At 40.1% G+C, this 23,897-nt stretch overlaps 1 protein-coding gene across 3 annotated transcripts in view; it reads right to left on the bottom strand.

Moving 5' to 3' along the window:
• MYLK (myosin light chain kinase) overlaps positions 1 to 23,897 on the bottom strand; it is a 197,767-nt gene that overhangs the window by 82,825 nt on the left and 91,045 nt on the right. For all 3 annotated transcript variants that reach the window (XM_012574779.5, NM_001243832.2, XM_072931587.1), the window contains 4 exon segments: positions 23,297 to 23,500; positions 22,091 to 22,225; positions 15,399 to 15,551; positions 412 to 549 (listed from right to left, as the gene is read on the bottom strand). In XM_012574779.5, the coding sequence (XP_012430233.5) occupies positions 412 to 549; positions 15,399 to 15,551; positions 22,091 to 22,225; positions 23,297 to 23,500 (630 nt within the window).

Here is a 23,897-nt window from a genome sequence, read left to right as displayed (position 1 = left end):
GTATACAGAGAGGGAGAATGAGTTCTAGACACCACAAAATGGTTATTAAGAGTTTCTGATACCATAGTTCATACCAGGACTGCTCTTTCTGCAACACTAATCTTACCCCAGCTGACAGGAACTCAATCTTTTTTGGATCACAACAAAAGTCCACTTCAACAAGAGGACTAATATTAAACTTGTATAATTTTATCATTCCAGTCAAGAAACCCTTCGACAGTCTGAACACGTTAACAATGGACAAGGTTCAGCCATGCTGAAGATCACATCAGACCAGCCTAGCTTTTAAAAAACTGATTCCTAGAAATGTTATTTCCAAATACAAAGGCACCTGCTACAAATATGGAAAAAACCACAAACTTTGCAGCATGATTTAAATTTTTTAAGTAATACCTTTCTACAGCTACACACCTGATACCTCCACAGTCATTATCACTTGACTTCCATCCATTACTTTGAGGTCAGTCAGGCCTTGAAGGAAGATGGGTGCAAAAGTCTTGTTTAATTTTGAAGCCTGTGCACTCTCTGCCTTCTTGCTGCTCTTCTTTTCTGCAAAGTCAAAAAAAGAACAAAAGGGGTCCCTTACTGGAATTTTCATGACAAACTTTAAGTGACCTTAGGCTCAACATGATGTCGAGACAGTGGTTTTGCTTTAGCTTTCAGAAGGCAAAAATAACTGAAACCACCTAATATAGCTGTTTTGCCTTGCCAGTATTCCAAGCAGAAAGACAAAAATTAGGAATGGAACTCTCCTCCTTCCGAGAATCCTCTTAAATCATTGTTAACAGATATCAGGGAATATCACTGAGAAGTTACACTAATTTTTCCCCAAGTACACATGCTCAGGTGAAAACAAAACAAAAAAAAAAGCAAAGCAACCCAAAAACTTGTAATCAAACATTCAGTGCCTGTAATTACTGCTAAATTAATCTGAAAACCCTGGGGGGTGCTACGAGTTGCCATTGCTGTAATTGATGAGTTAGAAATATAAGCTCACTGCAGCACAGGATTTGTAATTCTAAGTAATTACTACTTAGATTGTTAGATGGTCAATATCCAACAGGTTTGAGTTCACCACACTCCTCCCCTGTACTTGACTTCGGCAGTTGATTGATGAGTGGGAAAGACTGAAACCTGAGGTTATCAATATATACCACAAAACACACTGTTGGATTAGGGCTTTTAAAAAAATTTTAAGGCTGTACAATCAGCTGCTGAGGGAATTTAGATTTAAATAATTCACTCTTAAATCTATCTGTGCTATGTTGTTTCTAGTAGCCACAGCCATTCAGAGGCTATGGAACAACACCATTTAACTATGATCTGTATGGTAAAGCAGATCAGGAAGCCTACTAAAATCCTGAGCAAAGACACTTCTGAAGCCCAAGCAGTGATCATGACCAACTTTAAAAAGTCATAAATGTTTATCAGTCCCTTGGATACATTTTTTGTTTGGTTTAGCTTGTGTTCAGACCTGTTACGTCTTGCCTTTAAAACTTCAACCCTACATTCTATCCACATGTGAAAATATTTTTATTTTGCGTCTGATCAGAAAAGTTCAAGTCTTCAGAGTAACAAAAAAAAAAAAAAAAGCAGAACCAACTCCCAGGAAATTTGATAGTTACCAAGAAACAAATTTGCTGATAGTGGTTCTAGCAGCAATTCTCCCAAAGCCCTGGTACAAACAGCATTAAGTCTGAGCAGCACTCCACACCTCTCACAACTGGCTCTTTGCTCTGTTGGACTCACATGCCTTCTACATGTTGTCTAAATAAATAGATTTTTATAATCAAAGAAGACAATACAGTATAACAGCCTCACCTTATTAAAAAGAAATGTGTGAGCAACTACAAAATAATCAGAGCAGAATCATTTCCCATAAGGAATTTTTCAGCAATGCAAACTCCTCCAAAACACTTGCTGCAGACAGAAAAGATTCCTGTACTGGAATAAAACCACCTTCTTGCACAGAGCTGCATAAACATTACATGGAAGCAAGCAAATAATTCACAGTAATTGCATATATGAATCACAAACCCAAAAAATGTAGGCCTCAATTTTTTAAGTTATCTCAGGCAGATGTATCCTGTGGTAGTGAGGAGACTCACTGGTATGAGATTGGACATCAAGATTTACTGGGGGTGCAGACATCTACTCCAAAAAGAGCAAACTCTGGGTCTGAAAGGATGAAAATCAACTCACCATTGTTACAGACCAGTGCTCACTCTTTGAAAGGGAAGCTGTCAAATTGAAACGAAGGGGGTCAGAGCCTGCCTCACCACTGCACAAATCTTAAAAAAATAATAGTGTTTACACTAAATTTAAGCACCACATAGGTTTGTGCTGACCTCCTGGATGAAGACCTGTGCTTAAACAGAAACTTAGGATGGAAAGTATAAAACAAATAGAAGTCTGGGGGGTGTGAGTAGTAAAAAACTTTGAAGAATAGAGCTTGAGTACAAGAAAAGTTACTGGAGAGACTGAAGAGCTATTTCATTGGATGGAATTAATGTAATCATGCAGAAGAACATTAAGATGGATCATTACATCTGAAATACTGAAAACTCAAGGCGTAGTCCTGGGACAGAAAAGAAAATCAGCTTTCAGAAAACATTCCTATCCTTGTAAATGTACCATATAAAAACACACATACACTTTGATTTAGTCTTTGAAGATTAGTCCTTTAGTCCCTGAACAGCCTGATTTTTCAATTTCTGTTCTAAAGCCGGAGTAAAAGCATCTCACTTCATATTGCTGCTGTTCTTTGGAGCACAGAGCAAGTAAAGGTATTTCTTTACCAACAGATACAAAAATCTGTTGTACCTAAGAGCTCAAAAATTAGAAGCTATCATGGCTAAAACAACCAAACCTGTGTCATCAAGGATACAGCAAATATATGGCTAATAAATCTGACTTCATGGCAACTTGAACAGTCTTTCTTCAAAACAAAAGCTTTCCCCCCTACTCTAAAAAGACATAGTTTTAAAGGGGATCTCTAATCTTATGCTACTGTTGTTTAGAAGTGTATGTTATTCAGTAGCACTTCATACCAACAATTTAATCAGAACATCACAAAAATCATCAAATATTTCTTGATGTAGTAGAAACAATTAAAAATACTTTTGTTCTAACCCATAAATGCCATCTCATTAAGAAACCATAGGGGCTCATTTAATGGAATTTTTCTTCCTTTACTTAAAATTTGATGTTGTGGACTTCTAGACTTAGAAAAAAATGAAATTACCTACTGACAACTTTAGTTTCTCACAGATATTTTACACAAGACAACATAGTCCATTTTAATTCTGTTATTTAGTCTAAAATGTTGCATTTTCTCAGAAGGTACTGGTAAAATCATGCAGAGGCCAAATTACAAAGCCTGAATGTTAACTATTTTCAAATTCTTCCAAAGCTTGTACATGCTTTTAGTTGTTTATTTATGATAGCACTATGCAGTGACTCAGTGTTTGTCTGATGAATACTTTAACATTTCACAATTTTACATAGTAATAGCAGTACTCTACATATAATATACCTAAGGGCTACTTCAATTTTAGCCTTACAGGTCTTCTTTGGAACAAGAGCAATAAAATTGATTTTGGAGTGAAAAGATGGAATGCTGATCATTTGAGATTAAGCAAATATCTCCTATTCCTACTTATGTTGAAAATATACTGTGTGATTTTACTTCTTTTGAAAAGATGTGGCTTTATTTTGATAGTAAAATATTGAAAGGAAAACGATACACAAAAAACTAGAAACTGTTTGCAAAAGGGTGGCTTCAAGTGCAACAACCACAGAAGTTCCCATTCCCTGGCCACTGCTAGGTGCTTGCTCGCTTCATACATCAGGAACAAAATCATGACCTGTACCAGGAAAATAGTAGGGAAGCAGAAATGAAAACAGGACACAAATAACAAACTGCACAGAAAGTCCTGGCCAGGATTAGTGCTTGCTTTCCCTCATTCCTCCAAAGTCCCTTTGACCACATACACTCTGCTGGGGTTCAAAATCCATATGCTCTCAGGGAGCGCTGGCTTCAGAGCCCAAAACAGGAGGGCAGGAGGAAAGGAAGGAGGCAGAGGCAAAGCTCCCAGCAGCAATACTGCAAGTCACTCTGCTTCTGGCTGCAACATTCACTTTTGTAACACTGCAGGGTATTTCTGCTGCCAAAACTACGGACAATAAAAATACGAACATCTGGCACCAGAAAGGAAATCTGGAACCTAAGGAAAATTTTGTTTGACATTAGCATAAAGGCATGACTTCATTATGTATCTATGCATCCTCAAGCTTATTCAACTGGATGTGAAAAAAGAGATCTGATCTCTGTCTATTATGCTAATGCTCTCTAATCGCCTATAGCCATTTAATAGCTCCCTCATCACTCTTAATTCTTACTGCTCTCAGGTAGGAGTAGGTTCATCTCTAAGAATGAAAACAAAGAATATAAGAGTCAACACACAGTTACTAAAAATTTCTCTGCCAGTTGATTTTCTCTGTCCCTTTCCTCAATCAGCTTCTGCTGGTGCACTCAGTTTCCTCCCCCCACATCATGCCAAGGCAGTTCATGGGGACATCAGACAGCCCTACCTACTGCTCCCATAGATGGGCTTGATAAAAACAGGTACATTTCAATGACTTCTTTTCAGACCTCGCATCTAGTTTACTTTATTGTAGCTTACAAAAGCTGCCACCATTTTACAACCGCAGCTGTTGGGTTTCATGCAGGTCAAATTGTGTAAGATAATATGGAAGAGAGCTATTGCAAGATTTTCTGACAGGCATCTTAAAGAGAACAATTTTTGCACAGAGCTTGGCACAATGTGTAAGCCCAGCTGGAGCCTTTCTGGTGGACAGTGATCTCTCTGTTATTTCAACAGGCTTTTGATAAGGTGTTACACTTTAAAAGTCCACCACAATGATCCCACTTATTAAGTTTCCTGTTTTTTGCCTTTCCTCAGGTTTTAATTTGCATGAATGTTGGGAAACAGTAAGTAATAAGATGCACAACTCGGTGGGAAGCAGCCCAAGAGGCCAGAAATAGTAAGCAAAGCATGTAAATGGTACTTTTTATACCCATATATATTTTCTACAAAGCAAAAGGAATATAGGCTTTTCCCATCACATTCCCTTACCCCTGAGGGTTCATTTTTTATTAGAAAGGCACTCTAATAAGCACTCAAATCTATGTTTTAAAAAGCCACTTACTGCATTAAATGCATAGAGATTAATGAGAATTTAAACTCTTTCAATTTTTCAAGAAAATTACAAATTCTCAGCATATTCGGATGGCAGTGGGAAAAGATATGCTACTTTCGATGTAAAACTATTTCTACTAATCTCTTATTCTGTGTTCCAGTATTTGTGAAATCAATAGTAAGATAATCTATCTACAGTGACTATATACAAATTTGGATTATTTATTAACCTGCACTATTAGAAATTTAGGGCGATAAAAAATGCTTTCCTTTTATTTGAATTTTCTCAATTCAGGTTTTAAAGAGTTCTTACATTTATTTATAAATTTAATCTCTGCATATCTGCAGACTGGAAGTTATTGCAAGAGGAGTCTTAATATTAGCTGTGGGTCTAAACAAAAATAAGCTTGAACTTTGTAACGACTTGACCTGTATCAGGACTTAGAGTTTGAGCATATTTGTGAACATATTTATATTGAAAAGCAATGGTGAGTTATTGAGCTGAAGTGCATATCTAATAGAAAAGGGGAAAATTGATGCTGAACTGAACAGTTAACCTAGTACAAGTCAATTGCACACTACACCTGTACCAATTTAATGGCAATTATGCAACCAACTATTTCTATTCTAAGGTAAAAAACACAGATAAATTTATATCCTTGAGAGAAGGAATAAAAGAATCAATAATTGCACTGTGCCATTCCCAGATTTGCTGCTGAAACTGAAAAAGAATATCCGTATGAGGATGCAAACTTTAAGAAGATTTCCAGAGACTAGACCTGGGTTTTCCCTGGGCTGTAGTCAAAGACATCATCTAGCCTAGGAAATTTTCTTGTTCATTTGCCTGCCTTGATGTACTGAAGGCATTTTCATGTGAGCTGCAGAATGCTGACATCTCCTGTTGAAATATCAGGACTTCAGCATGCTGAGCACTGCAGAGAGTCACACAGTAACTGAGTTTGGAAGGAACTTCTGGAGATTGGCCTTTCCAGCCCCCAGCCCAAGCTGGGTCAGCTACAGCACTGCACTTACACACAGCTCCAGTGCAGCAGCTCAGCGGCCAAGGCCAGGGTTACAACTGGTCACAAGTCAAGGACACGCACAGAATAGAGAGCTTGCTGCCTTGTGTTCAGAACACTGCAAAAACTCACAATGTTTAGTCTTACAAGAGGTTTAATTATACTGGAGGAGTCTGTTTGCCAGCATCGTGGGGTTGACTGCCAACTAATGCCTGCTCCGGCCTGCGGAAGGGTGCCTCGGCAGCATTTACCATTTATGGTGTTTACAGATCATTCTGGCTCCCAGGCTAATAACTCAACCGAGCTGAGGAGAATGCTTAACTCAAAAAGCTCTGTGGGAGCAGGCTCAGAGACAGAAGCACCAGATTCCACTAAAACCTCTCAAAACAAGACTTGGGCTCACACACAGATCTTGAGCTTGAAAAGGTTTTCACATCCTCAAATGTTTTTGGTGTAAATAAATCCAGCCATTACTAAATCTTAAGCTAACAATGCTATCTGAACTGTAAAGTTCAGAGATTTTATAAGGCAGAAAATTGATATGAAGACACACATTTGTATTTCTGTAAAGTGTCTTTGCCTCAGGCCTGAGGCATAACATTTTCTGCGAGTTTTTCAAAAATTCAAAACTTGATTTATAAGGGCATAAAAATGTATCAAACATTTATGTTCCTGAGACATCTAGGAGCATTTCTGCTCCATTAAAGATCTCAGGTTAGTATGCCATTTTGCAAACTTAGGTCATGAGAACTAGGTGTTCAATGACCTAGCAAAGTTATTTACACATTTACCTCCCATCTTTTATTTTGCAGTTATAGTCTGTTTTTTGTAAATGGAAGGTAAGATTCAGAGCTGGGACAAGTTATAGTCTGTATGTTGCCCTTGCATGACACAGAAAAACTGTTACCATAAGACTGACAATGCCCTAAGCCTGTACCAGACAGGGTGGCTGGGGATATACAAATGAGACCAAGTTCCACTTCATCTTGTCTGGAAATCTATATTTTACTCTGGGCTAGGCTTCCAGCCCTATCCTGCAGCACCATGCATACTCCTTCTTTCCAGGGTCTTTCCTGGATACCACCAGGGCAGCATTTTAACCTCTTTTGCCAACTCAGTTTGTTTGCAACAAACTGAGTTGTTCCAGGGGAGCAGTGGAACAGGCTCCCCAGGGAGCTGGTCACAGCACCAAGTCTGAGTTAAGAGTCATTTGGACAGGGCTCTCAGCACGTGGTGGGATTCTTGGGGTGTCCTGTGCAGGGCTAGGAGCTGGGCTCAATGATCCTGATGGGTCCCTTCCAACTCAGCATATCTGTGATGCTGTGCAACTGAGAGGCACCCCAGAAATCCCACTATCAAAAGGCTGCACCAGGGAGAATCCTGATGTGGGTGAACAGTCAGGACAGAATAGACTGTCTCAGGTGAATGGGATTACAAGGATTATTTAGTCCAGCTGCCTGACCAGTTCAGAGCAGACCAAAAGCAAAAACCTGGGACATTGTCAAAATACCCCTTAAACCCTGAGAAGCTTGGGGCGTTGATCACCCCTCTAGGCCAATTCCAGTGTTTGACCACTCCCTCAATAGATGATTCCTGATACCCAGCCAGAACTTCTGGCACAGCTTTCAACATCCCATGAGTCCTATTGCTGGATTCCAGAGAGAAGAGAACTGCACCTCCCTACCTTCCTCTCTGCTTCCCCTCCTCAGGAGAAAGCTCCAGGAAGATTGCAGGGGTCAGATACAAAATAGATGTCTGGGTTCACAGCAGACCACTTTGCAGTCAGCAGACCAAATTCCTCCCTGACAGTCTCACTGGAAGCTTCTGCAGCCAAAGTGGTGTTTGCTTTTGCCTTCAGAACTGTCTGCCTTATTAGTTACTTACCCTGTTTGAAAGTTACTTACATCAAGTAATTGCTCTTTTGTCACTGTCACAGACAGCATCTCCATGGAAGGCCTGAGAGCCTGGATACCTACCAAATACATTTATAAGGTAGCTCTGCTGTCCACTGCTAACAAATTCCCCAGCATTAGATACCAGTACGACAAGGAGAACTTCAGGAAAGGTGTCTCATGTACACTAGATCAAGCCAGGTCAGCTACACAGTGAAAATATGCATTCTCCTGAGGCAGTTCTATTTCACCTTCACATGTATACTCCCAATTTTTGTGTGATTGCCCAGGTAGATTTTAATTTAATTGCAGGGAGTTGTGATGCATAGATATACCAGTTCCATTAGAGAAAAAACTGGGCAGTGCATGAGCTGAAATGCAATGGAAGCACAGTAAGAACAGGCAATCACATAAAGCACATGTGTTTCTGAAAATGTCACTGATCTAAAGAGTTACAGCCCCTTCAGCCTTTCCCTTCTCTAGCAAATCCCCCACTGGCAACAAAATTCGTTATCCTATGGTAATATTAAAATAGTTCAGCTCCTCTCTTGGGTGGGTAAAAGGATACTGTACTAAGGATGCTGTTAGGGAATCCCTCAAAGACAAAACTGAGATTGAGAACTAAGAAACCAAATTTGAAGTTAGACTAATATAAAGTGGAAAAGAAGTAAAAAACACAACAACATTGTATTTTTGGGTATAAGTTGATATCAGAAAGGTATTCTAAAGTAAGACCTGTTTGGCATTTAAGTCCACTAAAGATAAGGTAGCTCTAGTATGGCATTGCTTGTGGTTAGTTTTATCTTGTTGATTAATTTATATTGAAAATATTTTGAACCAAGACACTACCCTGAAAAAAAAACCAAAAATACAGAGCCTGTGTATGTGGCCCAACAGTCAAGCCTTCTTTAAAATGAGAAGCACTTCCAGTAGCACACAGCTATTGTACAAGGTTCCTACCCTCTGTTCTGTTCCTCTGCTGCAAAGCAATGATAGATGCTTCCCTTAGGCAACTTCTGGAGAGTTTTAAAAATTGAGCTAATCCTGTGAGGTAGTTTGATGGTTGCTGGAGTTCCCATTAGCTAACCCACATCAGCTGCTCTTGAAAACATTCTTTGTGGTAACATCACACCCCTGCTTTCAAAATTACGCAGACATATATTCAGTGAACAGGTTTTGTATGTATTTTGATGACTTCCAGTTTTCAGCTGAAACTTAGAACACTATAGAATTTGGCAATCTAAGAACGGACAGTTTGCCCTTTGACCAAGGAGGACTGTTCCCTACTGTTATAATAATAATCTGTTTTCTGTTATTCCAGTACAAAATAATTTACTGCTCACAGTATTTGATCATGTGTCACAGTTGATTTAAGGGTAAGTTTTTTCTTTTCTTTCCTGCCTTTTAAATTATTTTTTTCTGTCAGCATCTCACCTTTTAATTTCATTTATGAGAAATGGTAATGCAATTTCTGACATTTAAATTTTTCTTATTCTGCATGCACTCATCCCTCATTTTTATCCAAATTTGGTTCCCCTTTTTCTGGAAATGAGTTATAATAAGAAACTGTCTTTAGAGTGTATTTTTTACATTAATGGCACATGTTCTATCATTAAGAGCTTTCATACATGTTTTGCTTTTGCCTTTCAGTTTTGGTTTCTAGCTCGCATTGGTCTTGAGGTCCTGCAAGAAAGCAATCAAAAAAAAAAAAATAACCCCAAACTTAGAAGGGTTATATCTATTGATGAACCATACAGAGTGCTGGACTGAGATCTTTGGGGCACTCTTGAAAGCTTTGCAACAGAGCGGGTTTTTTTGATGCTTATGACAGTTTACCTCTGACTTTTCAATACAGTAACAAAACCCCTCTCCCTTTCACTTAGTGCTCTGAAACCAATTCTTACACAGACAAGTGGTCCCACCCAGCTACTGGTCTGGAATGCCTTTTGGACACTTAATAGGACCAGACTGGCATATTTTGTAAAGTCATCTCTAGTCACTTATGTTATGCTTGAAATAAATCAAAATGCTTTCAAATAAGCAGTGATTTTGATAAGCTGTCACAAACATTTCAGAGAGTTGGCAAGTAAGAGTGTTCTTTGCTTACCTTCATCAGAAATATGGATCTCAGAGAAACAGAGCTGGGGCCTCCCAAAGAGAGGCTGCTTATTGCAGTGATAACCTTCTTTAAACGATTAATGTCTAAGAAGGGTCATTCTGAGACAGAAAGAAAACAACCCACAACCTGAAGAGAGCATTTCTCATCACTGAAGGAAAAGATTCCTACCTGAGAGGTTTTCTTCCACCTGGTTATATTTTATGGTCCCACTCACACCAGATGGGAGAGTGACAGGAACAAAACAAACTGGTTTTTCAGACAGCATCTCCCTTTGCTGCCCTGATAAACTGGTTGCAGCAGGGTCTGTGGCAGGCTTTCAGGTGGCTCTAATCTGCTCGTCCAGTGATCAATGAATGACTACAGTAATCGGCTTGGAAGGGCTACAGCCTTCCCAACATAGCACTTATGCTGGGAGGCTGCACTGGGGAAAAAAGCATGAACAGAAAGTGGTGGGGGAGAAAGGGGAACAGATGTGAGTCCAGGCAAATGCACTGCTGGCAGGGAAAGAGAAATGAGGTCAAGAGCTAATAAGCAGGAGCAGCACTATCTGCTGAATAGTGTTTGCTTGCAAAGAGTATTAGGCCTGTATGAAAAAAGAAGCAAACAAACAAAAAACCAGCAGTGTGCAGAAAACAAGCATCAGCAGAATGTGTGGCTGCAGAGCATTAGAGCCCACAGAAACCCCGTGGCTGCCAGCCTGCCCTGCTGCTCTCACTGCCCACACCTCATGTGCTGCATCTTTGCAAGAGCCAGCGCTGCAGCCTGGGGCAGGGAGGCTGCAGACATCTCAAGGAGTGTGCAGTGGGTCAGGTATTTTGTTTGTCATTTACTGCACAGCTGCAAGGCAGAGGACATTCTCCTAGGAGTCCCAGCAATGCTCTAGCTTGATACCATACCTAGAGAAAGCTGGACCAGGCAATCAGCTCCCCCTCTGATGCGCAGAGTCTGTTTGCACAATAAGAGAAGCTTCCCACATGCAGGATTGATGTGGTTTGGCACAACAGAGCCCACACTCTTCCCACTCTCCCTGCAGTCCATAATCATGTGTAGCACACCCAGGCATTGGTGTGAATGTCAGCTAATTAAATATCCCTTTGACACAGTTTTTGTACAGGTCCTGACCTATAACTCCTTGTCAGGGATTAGTTAACTGTCAGATAAACACATATCAGAGAGTTTATCTCAGGAATGAGGCAGACCTGAAGAACTGTCACCATTCCTGGGAGCTGGCCTTGCCTTCCAACTATACCAGTTATCACCTCCATCTCTCTTGCTTTTATACTCTGATTGTCACAGCCTCAGCAAAACAGTAACGCCAGCTCACTACACATGCACATCCAGAGTCAATTGACTTTTCCTCACCTCAGTTCCCTATTCATAAAAAACTGATTAAACTATTCAATCACCCTGATTAAAATTATTAATAAATTATTAATAAATAACTTCATAATTTATTCATAGCCTGATTGATAAACTCATAAATAAACCTGAGTATCTGCAATCCCCATCAGTGTATAATCACCATATATTTCAGGTGACCTGAATATACCCTGGATTTTCGTGTTAAGAGCTGGTTGGTTTGCTTGTTTTTTAAGTAGGATACCTGGTGTATTTAAAAATGGCTTGTATACCTATTTTCATATCATAGAACAATGAGAAAGTTTTAATATGAAATGTGAAAATGTGAACACCAAATACAATAGCTTGCTCATACAATAACAGGAACAAATCAGTTATGTACATGTTGTTTAAAAAGCTGGTTTTTTAAGCTGTTTTTTCCAGGAAGCACTGCTCAGTCTCTGTAGTTCCTCTCTACCTGTGTGTCAGCTTTGAGAAACTGCTGACAGAGGGAAGACAGCTGTCAGGGATCACCTCATCTACTTAGTCCTTTACAAGGCCAAAATCAGCTTCACCTTGAATAACTTAGTTTCTCTACAGACTACCTAATGGATCTACCTCAATTTTCTCAGCCTTCAGATCACTTACTTAAGTAGAGAGATCTGAAGTGATGTGAATATGGTAATTTCTCACTTTAAATAAGTAGAAGACTGATGAATATGAATTTTTTAAGATCATTGCATTTCTATATGAATCCCATCCATATGAAATGTGGGACTTTTTTTTTTGATACAGTGCTAAAAGCCTCCTACAAGGTACCTTCACTGTTTTCCATACAAAAAAAGGAGTAATACTGAGGTTGCCCAGTGCTAGACAGAATTTATCATGCTTAATAATAAGGAAGAAAAAGACAAGCATAAAGGAATCTGAGAGTGATGACTTAGAAGGAAAGTTATGCCACAATTAGCTTAGCTAATAATCCAGGCCTCAGTGCAAATCATGCTGAAACTACTGGAAAAAAATCCCACTCTTTTATTTAGCTGGACTTGGAACAGTAACCCTTTATTGGGGAAAGGACCTTTAAAATGTTTCCTACAATAACCTCCTTACACAAAAACGAAGTAATAGGACCATCAAAAAGGCAAAGAATGCACAGAATTTGATTGGAAAACATGGTGTGTAGTTAGATAACACCTGTAACCTACTAGCAGCTTAAGGATCATCTTGTACTACAATTCAGATGTGAATTGAAGAGTTTGACACTCACTGTCCTTGCTGCTAACTTTTCTGAGTTATGTGTGAGCTGAATTTCATTTAGAAAGATAAAATTGAGTTTTACAGTTAAGAGAGGCTATTCACTCCAGGTAACATTTCCCCAGTGATCAGAAAATCATAAAATATTGCTGCAGTAGAATAGCAGAGCCAAAAATGTCAGTATGAAGTGAAAGGTAGACCTAGACAGAGATGTGTCCAAGGACCACAGAAGGAAGTTAAGGAAAAGCTGGATTCTGAGACTGGTCTGATACTGATGACATGCCAAGAACATCCATTCCTTCTTAGATTAAATATGGCTTCCTTCTCACATACAAAAGGAAAATATTTCTCTAACAATGAATGAACAAACTGAGCACTGCAGCAAACTTGACATCCTTAAATCATCTTGGAGAAGAAAAGGACCTGGGTAAGGATGGGTTACAATTCAGGAACAATTTTACAGACTTTATTCCAAAAATCAGTGTTTGCTTGGGAAAGGATTTTTGAAGTTTTCTCCCTTTCTGCACATACGACCATTTTCTGTTGTAGTCTGTTTGCACAGGCCGAGCATTTAGAAAAACCTTAGTAGCAGCATTCAGAGACTCAGAGAACTCTAATGCCAAGAAGCTTTTGATAGAGATTCTGATGGAAAAACATACACAAACACATAAGAGATTTGTAAATTAGATTTTCAAATTGGTATTATTTTTGGCAGAAAAATCCACACTGGTCTGAGTTTTGGGGAAAGTTACTGTAATCCTCATGGCCACAGGTAGATGTTTTAGGGTAGTAGAAGACAGGATAGCTAAAACTGTAAAAATATTGAACATGTAGTTTGACAGCCTGTCATGTATGTTCTTAATTCTGCTCTTACTCTTCCCCCTCCCTACTCCATGACTTCTAGAAAATAGAGTGGGATGCAGATGAGAGAAACTAACTCCCCGTGATGGTGGCAATGCAGCCTTCCAGCCCCAGACTGTGCAAAGTGCAAGAGGAATCCACAGTGCAACAGTGACTCCATGGCCTGAAATAGCTCAGCAGAGCACACAAGCCCAGGGAAAGGCTCCCACGTTAGAATTGACTGTCAGCCCTAAAATAACTCAGAAATGCTCTGTAAGAGGGGACCATCCCTTTGGTTTCTGAGTCCCAGTCAAGGATCAGAAAGCCTCAGGTCAAAACCAGCCCCCTTGAGGTGGGCCACTCTTCACTGGCCTTTAGCTAATGCAGATGAAATGCATCAGAGAAATCATAAATTATAACTTTGAGAATAGATTAATTTCAGGTTTATTTTAAATTGAGTTTTCTTACTTTGTGTCATTTTTCAGGAGGGGAGGGTGGAGGGAGGATGATTATATTTCCGTTTTGGTGATCAAGAAATTAACTCATAGGCTTACCAGATGACTTTATTTATTGTTTTTATTTTAACCTTGTCATACAGAATAGGTGCAGGCTTAGCACTAAAGAGCTGTAGACAAATACCCCAGAACACTGATGAACAAAGACAAATCTTGAGATCCCAGGGATCAGGGTACATTTGCCACAAAACTGAATTTACAAATTTAGGGAAGGCATTATTTTGTAATTTAAAAAAAGGAATACTTCCCTTGGTAGCTGTCACTCAGCATTCTGTTGGACAGGCAGTGACAAACTCTTATAACTTTGGGGAAAAATCATTTGCAGGTGAAAAACACCAAATACAGCCTTGCTTGTAGAGAGAGGGAGAGTCTGAGGGAGAGGGATTGAAGAGAAAGGCAGGAGGGGATAATCTCCAGGCCATGAAACAAATCACTTGAATAGACTGATGCCAGGTGAGATTGAAAGAATAAAGACCATGATGGATACTACTTCACTGTTGAATTTATCAATGGAATTGTGTCACCTCTTGTCTTCATTTTGAACTCTGGTCTTTTAGAATGTGTTTGTTGACATTATAGTACAGAATTATGGCTTTCATGAACAAATCAATTCTGCCAAATCAGCACTCTGTCAGGTTTCTGAGACAACAGGTCACCTCAATTGCTTCTGGTACTTTCACTGCAAAAATTCCATTTATTTAGAATTATCTATCAGTTAGCCGATAGATGCCTGTTCAGAATTATATCTGATAAATCCTGGTAACAGAACAAGAATATTGGCATTTGCTATCACAACTGCAATCCCTGGCATTGGTCTCTGCTCTGCCTTTCAGGAGAAAGGAGCAGCATCTGCCTCCTCCCTGTAACATTCTCTGATGGGTGATATTGATTATACTGCAGTTATTGTTCTCTTTCAGATGTCCCAGTCCTTTCTTACACTGGTAAATCTTTTCCAGAACAGCCTCACTGCTCTGCACACTAAACCCTTGGGAAGCTCAAAGCACTAATACCTTTTTCTGAAATGTGCTTATTACTTTACACTACACAGTCCTTAAGCACTGAAGTTGCACACACCTCTAAGGGGGAGAAGAGGTACCCAGCTGAAAAAAGCTTGGAAAAACATGGAATCCACTTACCATCACCTTTGTTAAGGATCCAAAGCTATTTTTGTTAAAAAAGATTCTATGATTGTAGTAATTACAATAGTCTGAGATATTCACCTTTGACTGTGACCTGAGCACTGCAAGATGCCTGTCCTGTGTTGTTTTCAGCCAGACAGGTATAGATTCCATCATCTTCTGGTAGGGCATCTTGGACAGTCAGTTTTGCAACTCCATCTTCAAAAGTGGAATGGGCATATTGAATTGGCTGGTCTGCAGACAGAAAGGAAAAGAATTGACTTAATACATCAGCCACAAAATTTCCAAAGCACTTCAGTTTCCAGTGAAACCTGGATGCCTAACACCAGCCAGCCTATGAAAGTGCAGAGCCAAATCCCACTCTGTGCACAGCCACTGCTCTCTAGTGACTACAACCAGCAGCATCCCAAGCACAAAGCACAACGTGGTTGTCAGACAAAGCTCACCACCAGATTCACTGCAAGCTACCTTGAGTAGCAGCAAAAGGATAAAAGTTCATTTTGGATTCTCTTTTAGATGGATAAGACCAGAACTATGTGTTTGCCTCAGACATGGTCTCCACCTTGAAAACCACATAAAATGCAGAAAGTAGATAAAATGCAGAGAAAGATAGGTGTGCAAAATCTGTTGGGCATGGAGAAGCACTTAAAGCCCTCCAAGGGGTGTTTTGAAGTGGAAAACACTCCAAGAGAGACAGTAAAATCTGTAATGGAACCAAAAAGCTGATTTACAGAAGCAGTCAATCTACAATACAGTATGGCCACTAACAGAAGTGTGCAGTCTCATCTATGGTGATGTGATTATTGAAGAAGTTCATTTTAAGAAACTGCTTTCTTGAATTGGTTTGACATGCTTAAATATTAGTATAGATGGCTTAAAGTTGTCTTGCTGTTGTTTCAGGAACTGTCATGAGTCTCAGCCTTACTTTCTGAAATGCTTCTGCAATCTGTTTTCCCAATATTAAATAGTTTCCATTACTGACTCATCTTTGGTTGCTTTCCCAGTGTATGCAATACTTAAGCCAGCCTTATACCTGTGCATAAACATATGCTGGAAATAGAAATCATGGTCATCTAAGAGAAAAGGATGAAACAGCAGAGAAATTGTGCAGGACTGATCTGAAGATGTCTGATGATCAGAGTTTGGCGTCAAAAAAGATCAAAATTTATTTCATTGCAAAGGACACAGCTCTGGGGTTTTTAAGAACTAGTTCTGCACTATGAACAGGATAAATTAAATGATGGGACAGATTTTTCTCTCTCTGATTTTTAAAGGAAGCCAGCTCAGAAGGCAGTTATTATCTCTATCTATACGCATACACAGTTTCATTCTGAAGTACAAACATATGCCAAAATCAGCATCATCCAATACTTGCATATATTATAAAATGTGGTAGAGGATCTTCATCCTTTGATGGATCTTCAAGCCATCTGTTAAGTTAGTAAATTTTCTATTGCATGAAAAATTGGGGTGAATATTTAATCAACTATCCAGAAGAATTTTAGAATAAAAGCTCTCCAAACTTTGTCACAGGTCATATATTCTTATTATTGGCTCCTCTGAGCTCATTTTCACTCAGTCACACACAGACTGTTGGAACTATTACAGTAAACCACAGCGTTTCTGCATGTGGGAATAGCACTACATTCAAATATGTACAGGCTGAGCTAAAGCCCAAGCAGACAAAGCTTTCTGTTAGAGGACAAGGGGCACTGGACTGCCTTCCTAGTCCAAGTACAGAATGTCTCACCTGACAGGGTCCTTGCCTGGCATTTTGACATTGAAACTGTTAGTGGTGAAAAATGATGTTCTGATGTCATATCAGAAACACACCCAGGATAAAAGCTGCACCATGAAAAGCAGCTTTTATATTTCTGTTGTAGGTAACCAGATGGATGGGGTAAATGTTCTGCATGGAAAAGGAAAATGTGGACTCCTTTACCATATCCTCAGATTTTGCCAGGGCTCTTTTTCACTTCATCTCCCAACAAAACTGGCTACTTTTTAGCATTATTCAAAAAATACTGAATTCACTTACAAAACAGCCTTTTCATTAGACCCCAGAAAAAGAACACAAGCACATCAGCCCTTAGGAATAACCTGCAGCAAGATTCTAAGTTACGTCCACAGTACTTATATTTTGATGTAATAAAAACAACTCTCCCAGTAGTGAAATGTTCCCTTCTCCAGAGGCAGAACAGTCAAATCTCCAGGACAGCTTGGCAGCAGGAACAATAACAAAAAATACCTTTCTGTTGGCATGTTATGCCTGAAGAAAGGAAATTTTCCCCTGGCCCATTTATTAAAAGCTTTCTGGACAAATCACAAAGCTATCCTAAAACCAAACACTACTCAGAGAATTGTTATGCTAAAGTCATGGTCATATTGTTCTTAAATTCAGCAGAAAGAGGTTCAATTAAACTTAAGGAGAAAGAAAACCCACACAGAAAGCAATATGAATAAAAAGTTACTTTAAATAGTCATACACTCCTTATTCTTGCAATTAAAAAAGAAGTTAACTAGAAAGTATTTTAAAAAGATTAAGTAAATTGGAGTTACACACAAGTATTGTCACCAAGAGCACACCCAAAAAGTTATTTATCAGGCTTTGGTGAGGCCAGAACTAAAACACAGGAATTTTACTTTCAGGGAAGTTGCCAGTAAATCAGTGAAAATTCATAAAGAAACTTAAATAAAATATAGAGGGAGGACAAAAGGAGAAAAGAACCATCTTGAAAAAGTTGGGTAAAAAGCTTGGAAGAGCAAGAGCACAGATGAAACTCATAGTTCAGTCACGTAGCTCTTATTTGTGCACTCTCTATGAATATGGAAAAACTACTCATCCTTACAGATGGTAAGAAGTAATTACAGACAATGCAGAGTATACATCATCTATTTTTTGTCTTGCTTGACCTGAAGGAGAGGTCAACCTGTCTAATGCTTGGAAAATATTTTGAATTGGTATGTAGCCACAGCTGGTACATAGTCACAGTATTTAAAGTAGAAGCTGTTGTAAGGCTTTCAGTTCTCAGGCGGTGTGGATTCCTTGGAAACTGGGGAAGGCAGACTGGACACCATGCAGCCTGTTCAGTGTCCAGGGATGGCCAGCCTGGAAGGGAGCAGGTTCTGCTGCCTTTTTTTTTTTTTTTTTTTTTTCTCTTGTTTCTCAAAGCAGCCTTCTGTTCCTGTTTCTTATGATTGATAATTTGGTCTTTGCATTCATTATTTCACCAAGATGTACATTCTTCCCCCACTATTCTGCTCAGATTAATTCTGGTTTGTTATCATTGTCATGCTTGGAAGACAACTTGAATTTGATATTTTCTAGTGAACTTTACACATCCTGTTCCATGTGATTTTTATTTCTATGGAGTTCTGCAAAAGTGCTGTATTTTGAACAGTAGTGGGATTGCTCACAGCATATTGCTTTATCCTCTGTCCTAGTAGAGTACAGTTGTGAATACAAAAAGCTTTATATTGCAGACAGGGAGAGCAGATGCTGACACACCTTTTTTTGAAACAGAACTGGCCTGCCTGCCTCCAATTATATACTGTGAATATACTGTTTTCTTCATGTGGCCAGTTGATGAAAGACTCTATCATGTCATTTTGCCAAAAGCACTGTTATGTCTGCTTGGAGTAATATTTCACAGCTTTCTCCTATATTTGATCAGGGATATAAATATGAGGAGTTTATAGTACCTAGCTTGGTGGTAGACAGGAAGGAAATGTTTGCATTCAAGTGGATATATCACAACAGCCAGTTTGATCCTTAAGTAAAATAATAACCCTAGGAGTGTACATGGAATTCTCAACATTAAACAACTGTTTATAATCCTTTCATGTTTGTATCAAAATGGTATATAAACAGTTACATCTCACAATCCTACACCAGACAGAAAAGCATTAAACTATAGTGAAATGTTTCAGCAGCCTGGAATGAAAATCATGTTCTTGTGTCTTCAGAGTAATATATGATGTGTCTAATTTTTATTATTATGAGAGTGTCTTGTGCTTCTGTTATGCAGACTCATCACTGTCTTTTGATTTAAGAGCAGAGTAAATGCTCTGACTCTCACTTACAGAACCTTAATGGTTTGAAATCCAACTAACCAACAAAAAACCCCACCTACATTGTGATATTGAGCCAACTGCAGTTAGAAGCTTGGATGCAATGTAAACATGATTACACCTAACAGGGGCAGACATGTGAATTCAGTGAGAAGAAAGGTCAGTATAAAATGAACAACCTGAAAAAAAGCAGGGAGACACAGTGCATCACAGAAACATGTGGCTTATTTATCTCTAGGCTTTGTATTTCAGGAGACAACAGTGCCCTGAGTAGAACATGGCTACATAAATGGAGACCATATATCTGTGCCTGATGAGCTGTAAATAATTTGAAAATCAACCCAGAGTCAGTCATCTGAGACAGGATGATGCTCTATACGTGAAGATAACTGAATGTAACTACATCAGCCAATGTCTAAGGGAACACTAGGAGCAAGGGTGCCTTGGAATATGAACATGAAATTACTGACTCAGAGTTGCTCCTGAGCTGCAGGACAATTCTTGAACAGCCAAACAGAGATTCTACTCACATCTGCAAAGGAGGAACTTCAGCATAGCCTTCAGACAGAGAAACAAATTATGTCCAGTGGGAGAGTGTCAGAACCTTTACTCACATGTTTGTGTTGTAAATAAAGCACTGGCCTTTCTGTTCTGGACATGGCGTTATTGGGAAGGGGAACAGCCCAGGCTGTGGGAACATACCAATCTCAAGGTCATGGTTCATTTGCCCTGACACCTTTTTCAGTTAGCCCATTTACTCTGCATAGCTGAAGGAAAACAGAGATCATGTGCAAACAATTAATTTTAAAATAATCCTGGAGCAAACATCTTTATGGCAAAGTATGCCACTCTTTGTTTATAACCACACACACACACATACAAAGATAGATAGCCTGGGAGAGTCTGAAAAAGAAAATCAATTGCACTTCAGGAGTAAAAGAGGTGATCAAGAGTTAAGCTGAATAAATTTTTCTAGTGTTTTAAAGATCTGGCTTTTAATGGAGAGAGTCCTTAACCAAAGCATGTAGTGCCTGGATCACTGAAATAAATTGGAATCAAAGCAAAACACTGATGTTTGAGTCTAACTCTGATTTTAGGAGCCAGTTAAGGAAACTTAACTATTCAGCTGTGTAATCAGTGCATGGTAGGAGGTTATACAGTCTAATAAAAGTGAAAATTTTTTTTTTTTTTAGTCAGCTTTAGGCAAATGCTAGAATGTTGAGGAACATATTCCAGTTGAGAAGAAACCAGAAGAGCTTTGATTTCAAGATCTTGGGAACAGAGCTGCTAACACTAATTAGGACCTACCCAGATGATGGAAGGCTGGAATCAGGCATTGGTCTTCTCCCTAGCTTAAAGAGTGAAATACTGACACTGAAAAGCATAAACACATATATTGAAGATTTTATTATGTTTAAATGTTTTGCTTTCCTATATCCACCTTAGGGTTGTTTGCATTGTACAGATGGAATTGTGCATTTTGTTTTTGATCGTGGTGCTAATAATGCCAAGGTTGCGTGTTTGGTCCCTGTATGGGCCATTCATGTAAGAGTTGGACTTGTGGTTCCACCTCAGAATATTCTGTGATTCTGTGATACTTGGCTTAGAGCTTACTGTCTTTGCAGGATCATGATGCCAACATGTTATGCTTGGAGCAGAAGCTCCTGCCAAAACAGGGGGGCAGCACATGGTGGCAGCAGCAGCACAGCCTTGTCACAGCAGTGCAAAGGCCGTGTGACACAGCCCAGTTAACTCAGCTGGTACAGATGTGTGACACATCCCAGGTCACTCACCTGGCACAGGAATGTGACACAGCCCAGGTAACTCACCTGGCACAGGGATGTGACACGGCCCAGGTCACTCACCTGGCACAGGGATGTGACAGGGCCCAGGTCACTCACCTGGCACAGGGATGTGACACGGCCCAGGTCACTCACCTGGCACAGGGATGTGACACGGCCCAGGTAACTCACCTGGCACAGCCGTGCCACGAGCGCCTCCCGCTGGCCGCTGGCAGAACTGCGGCAGCACCGCCCTTCCCGCAGCGCCGTCCGTGCGCTCGGCGCTCCGCTCAGGGCTTTCCTCGGCTGTCCCAGCGGGCTGTACTGGGGCGATTTAGCGGGCTGTACTGGGGTGATTTAGCGGGCTGTACTGGGGTGATTTAGCGGGCTGTACTGGGTGATTTAGCGGGCTGTACTGGGCTGATTTAGCGGGCTGTACTGGGGTGATTTAGCGGGCTGTACTGGGCTGATTTAGCGGGCTGTACTGGGCTGATTTAGCGGGCTGTACTGGGCTGATTTAGCGGGCTGTACTGGGTGATTTAGCGGGCTGTACTGGGGTGATTTAGCGGGCTGTACTGGGGTGATTTAGCGGGCTGTACTGGGGTGATTTAGCGGGCTGTACTGGGGTGATTTAGCGGGCTGTACTGGGGTGATTTAGCGGGCTGTACTGGGGTGATTTAGCGGGCTGTACTGGGTGATTTAGCGGGCTGTACCGGGCTGATTTAGCGGGCTGTACTGGGCTGATTTAGCGGGCTGTACTGGGGTGATTTAGCGGGCTGTGCTGCGGTGATTTAGCGGGCTGTACTGGGCTGATTTAGCGGGCTGTACTGGGCTGATTTAGCGGGCTGTACTGGGGTGATTTAGCGGGCTGTGGGGTGTCAGTGCGTTCATGCAGGTGCTGCAGAGCAGCGGATTCCTTACCATTGAGAAGCCATGTGATGTGCGGCACAGGGACCCCTCCCACGCAGCACTGCAGCACAAAGTCTTGCCCTTCGCTCACAGTGCATCCTTTCAAGACACTGGAGAAGCACGGAGCAACCTCTTCCACTTTAGGCCCTTGAAAATCGAAATGAAATCAGTTCCTTTAACTCAAATGGATGAAATTAGCTTTACCACTTAGAACCTTTTTCTAAGTAATATTAGATGACATGGTTGGGCTAACCATGGTGAAAGGTTTTATTGGGGGATAGAAATAATTTTGAGCAGCAGACTGGTATAAAGAAGGGATTCTTCTCTCATCTCCTAGGCAGGTGTTGCTGGGCTTCAAGCTCTGTTTTAGGTGGTGATTTCCTATGCCAGAATCCATAATTTGCAGCCCATCACTAGCATATTAGCAGAGAGCTCAGCACAAGGAGGAGGATGCATAATTCTCTCCTCGTGTCTGTCTTCCCCCAGTCCCTCTCCCAGTGAGAAACAGTGTGGCTTAAGGATGCAGTTTATAGGTCTCTCATGAGACAGAAAGAAATTATCTTGGGTATCCTGGTTTAACTTCAGGCACAGTAAATGGAGAAAAACTGCATGAACATGGATCCAGAAAAAACTTAAAACCAGGTGACAACATTAGAACTGAGGACAGGATTTGCTAGACCAAACAAAAATTTCAACCAGACACTGCTGGCAAGCTTAAAATAATTTGTCACTGGGACATGTTCTTGAATTTAGCAAATCATAATTCTCATTCCTTCCCCTTTCTTCTTATTCACTCTACTGCACAGAATTGGTTTGTACTCAAAAAATATTTCAAATTTGGGTGTAGAAATGCTAAGCAACTTCAGGAAAACTAAATGCAGAACAATAATAAACTCACTGACAGACTGTATTAAATACAAGCTTACATGACATCGCTGGGCTGGGCATTAACAAGAAACCTCAGTAGAGAATAGGCCTCCCTGTGTGCAAACCATGTATTGAGATGGTTTTAGCTGTACAAACAACAAAACCCACAATATGTCAGAAGGGAAACTGATGCAGAAAGTGGCTTTCAGCTATCACACACCACTTCATTCACAGAGATAGGAATCAGAATTAACCTGCGCTGAGAAGTCAAATAAAAATTATATATTAACCACCAGCTTAAAAAAGCCCAGCCATAGTTTTCAAAGTGCAGATGGGCTCACAAGAACTTACTTCTGACAGTTAACAACCAGCTGGTGGAAGTCTGGCCTTTGAGGTTGACAGCTGAACAGCTATAAGATCCACTGTCCCTCAAGCAGGCTTTCTTTATCCATAGGCAATGAATTCCATCTTCCTCATATATTTGGACATCATCTCCAGCTTTAATAGGTCGGCCTTCTTTGAACCACTCCACATCTGGTTTTGGCTTCCCTGAAACTGGACAATCAGACATTTGGATTTTTATGAATACGTATTCATAATTAGTATTACTTAGTATATATTTATTTAGTATTATTTACTTTCGTATAAATTAGGTACACTTTACACATACATAATTATATAAAACTTAATGGGCAATAGACAAAACTGTTGTCAGAAAGTTTGATATTTCTGATCTTCTAAAACTTCTTGGCCAGTCCATCTGTTAAAATAACAAATACTTGGTAACATGTAAAACAAAATATGAAAAAAAGTTTCTGACTGAAAACTGTTCTTCTAAAAGTCACAGAAAAAATTGATATGAAACTGAAACAGAGAATGTTCTGTCCAAACACAAACCCTTCTTTACTCAGCACTGGCACAGGTTGCCCAGAGAGGCTGTGGACTCTCCCTG

Source organism: Taeniopygia guttata, chromosome 7, assembly GCF_048771995.1.
Source record: "Taeniopygia guttata chromosome 7, bTaeGut7.mat, whole genome shotgun sequence".
NCBI lineage: Eukaryota > Metazoa > Chordata > Aves > Passeriformes > Estrildidae > Taeniopygia > Taeniopygia guttata.
Note: the sequence above shows the minus strand (reverse complement) of the source record. Positions and strands in the feature narration are given on the sequence as shown.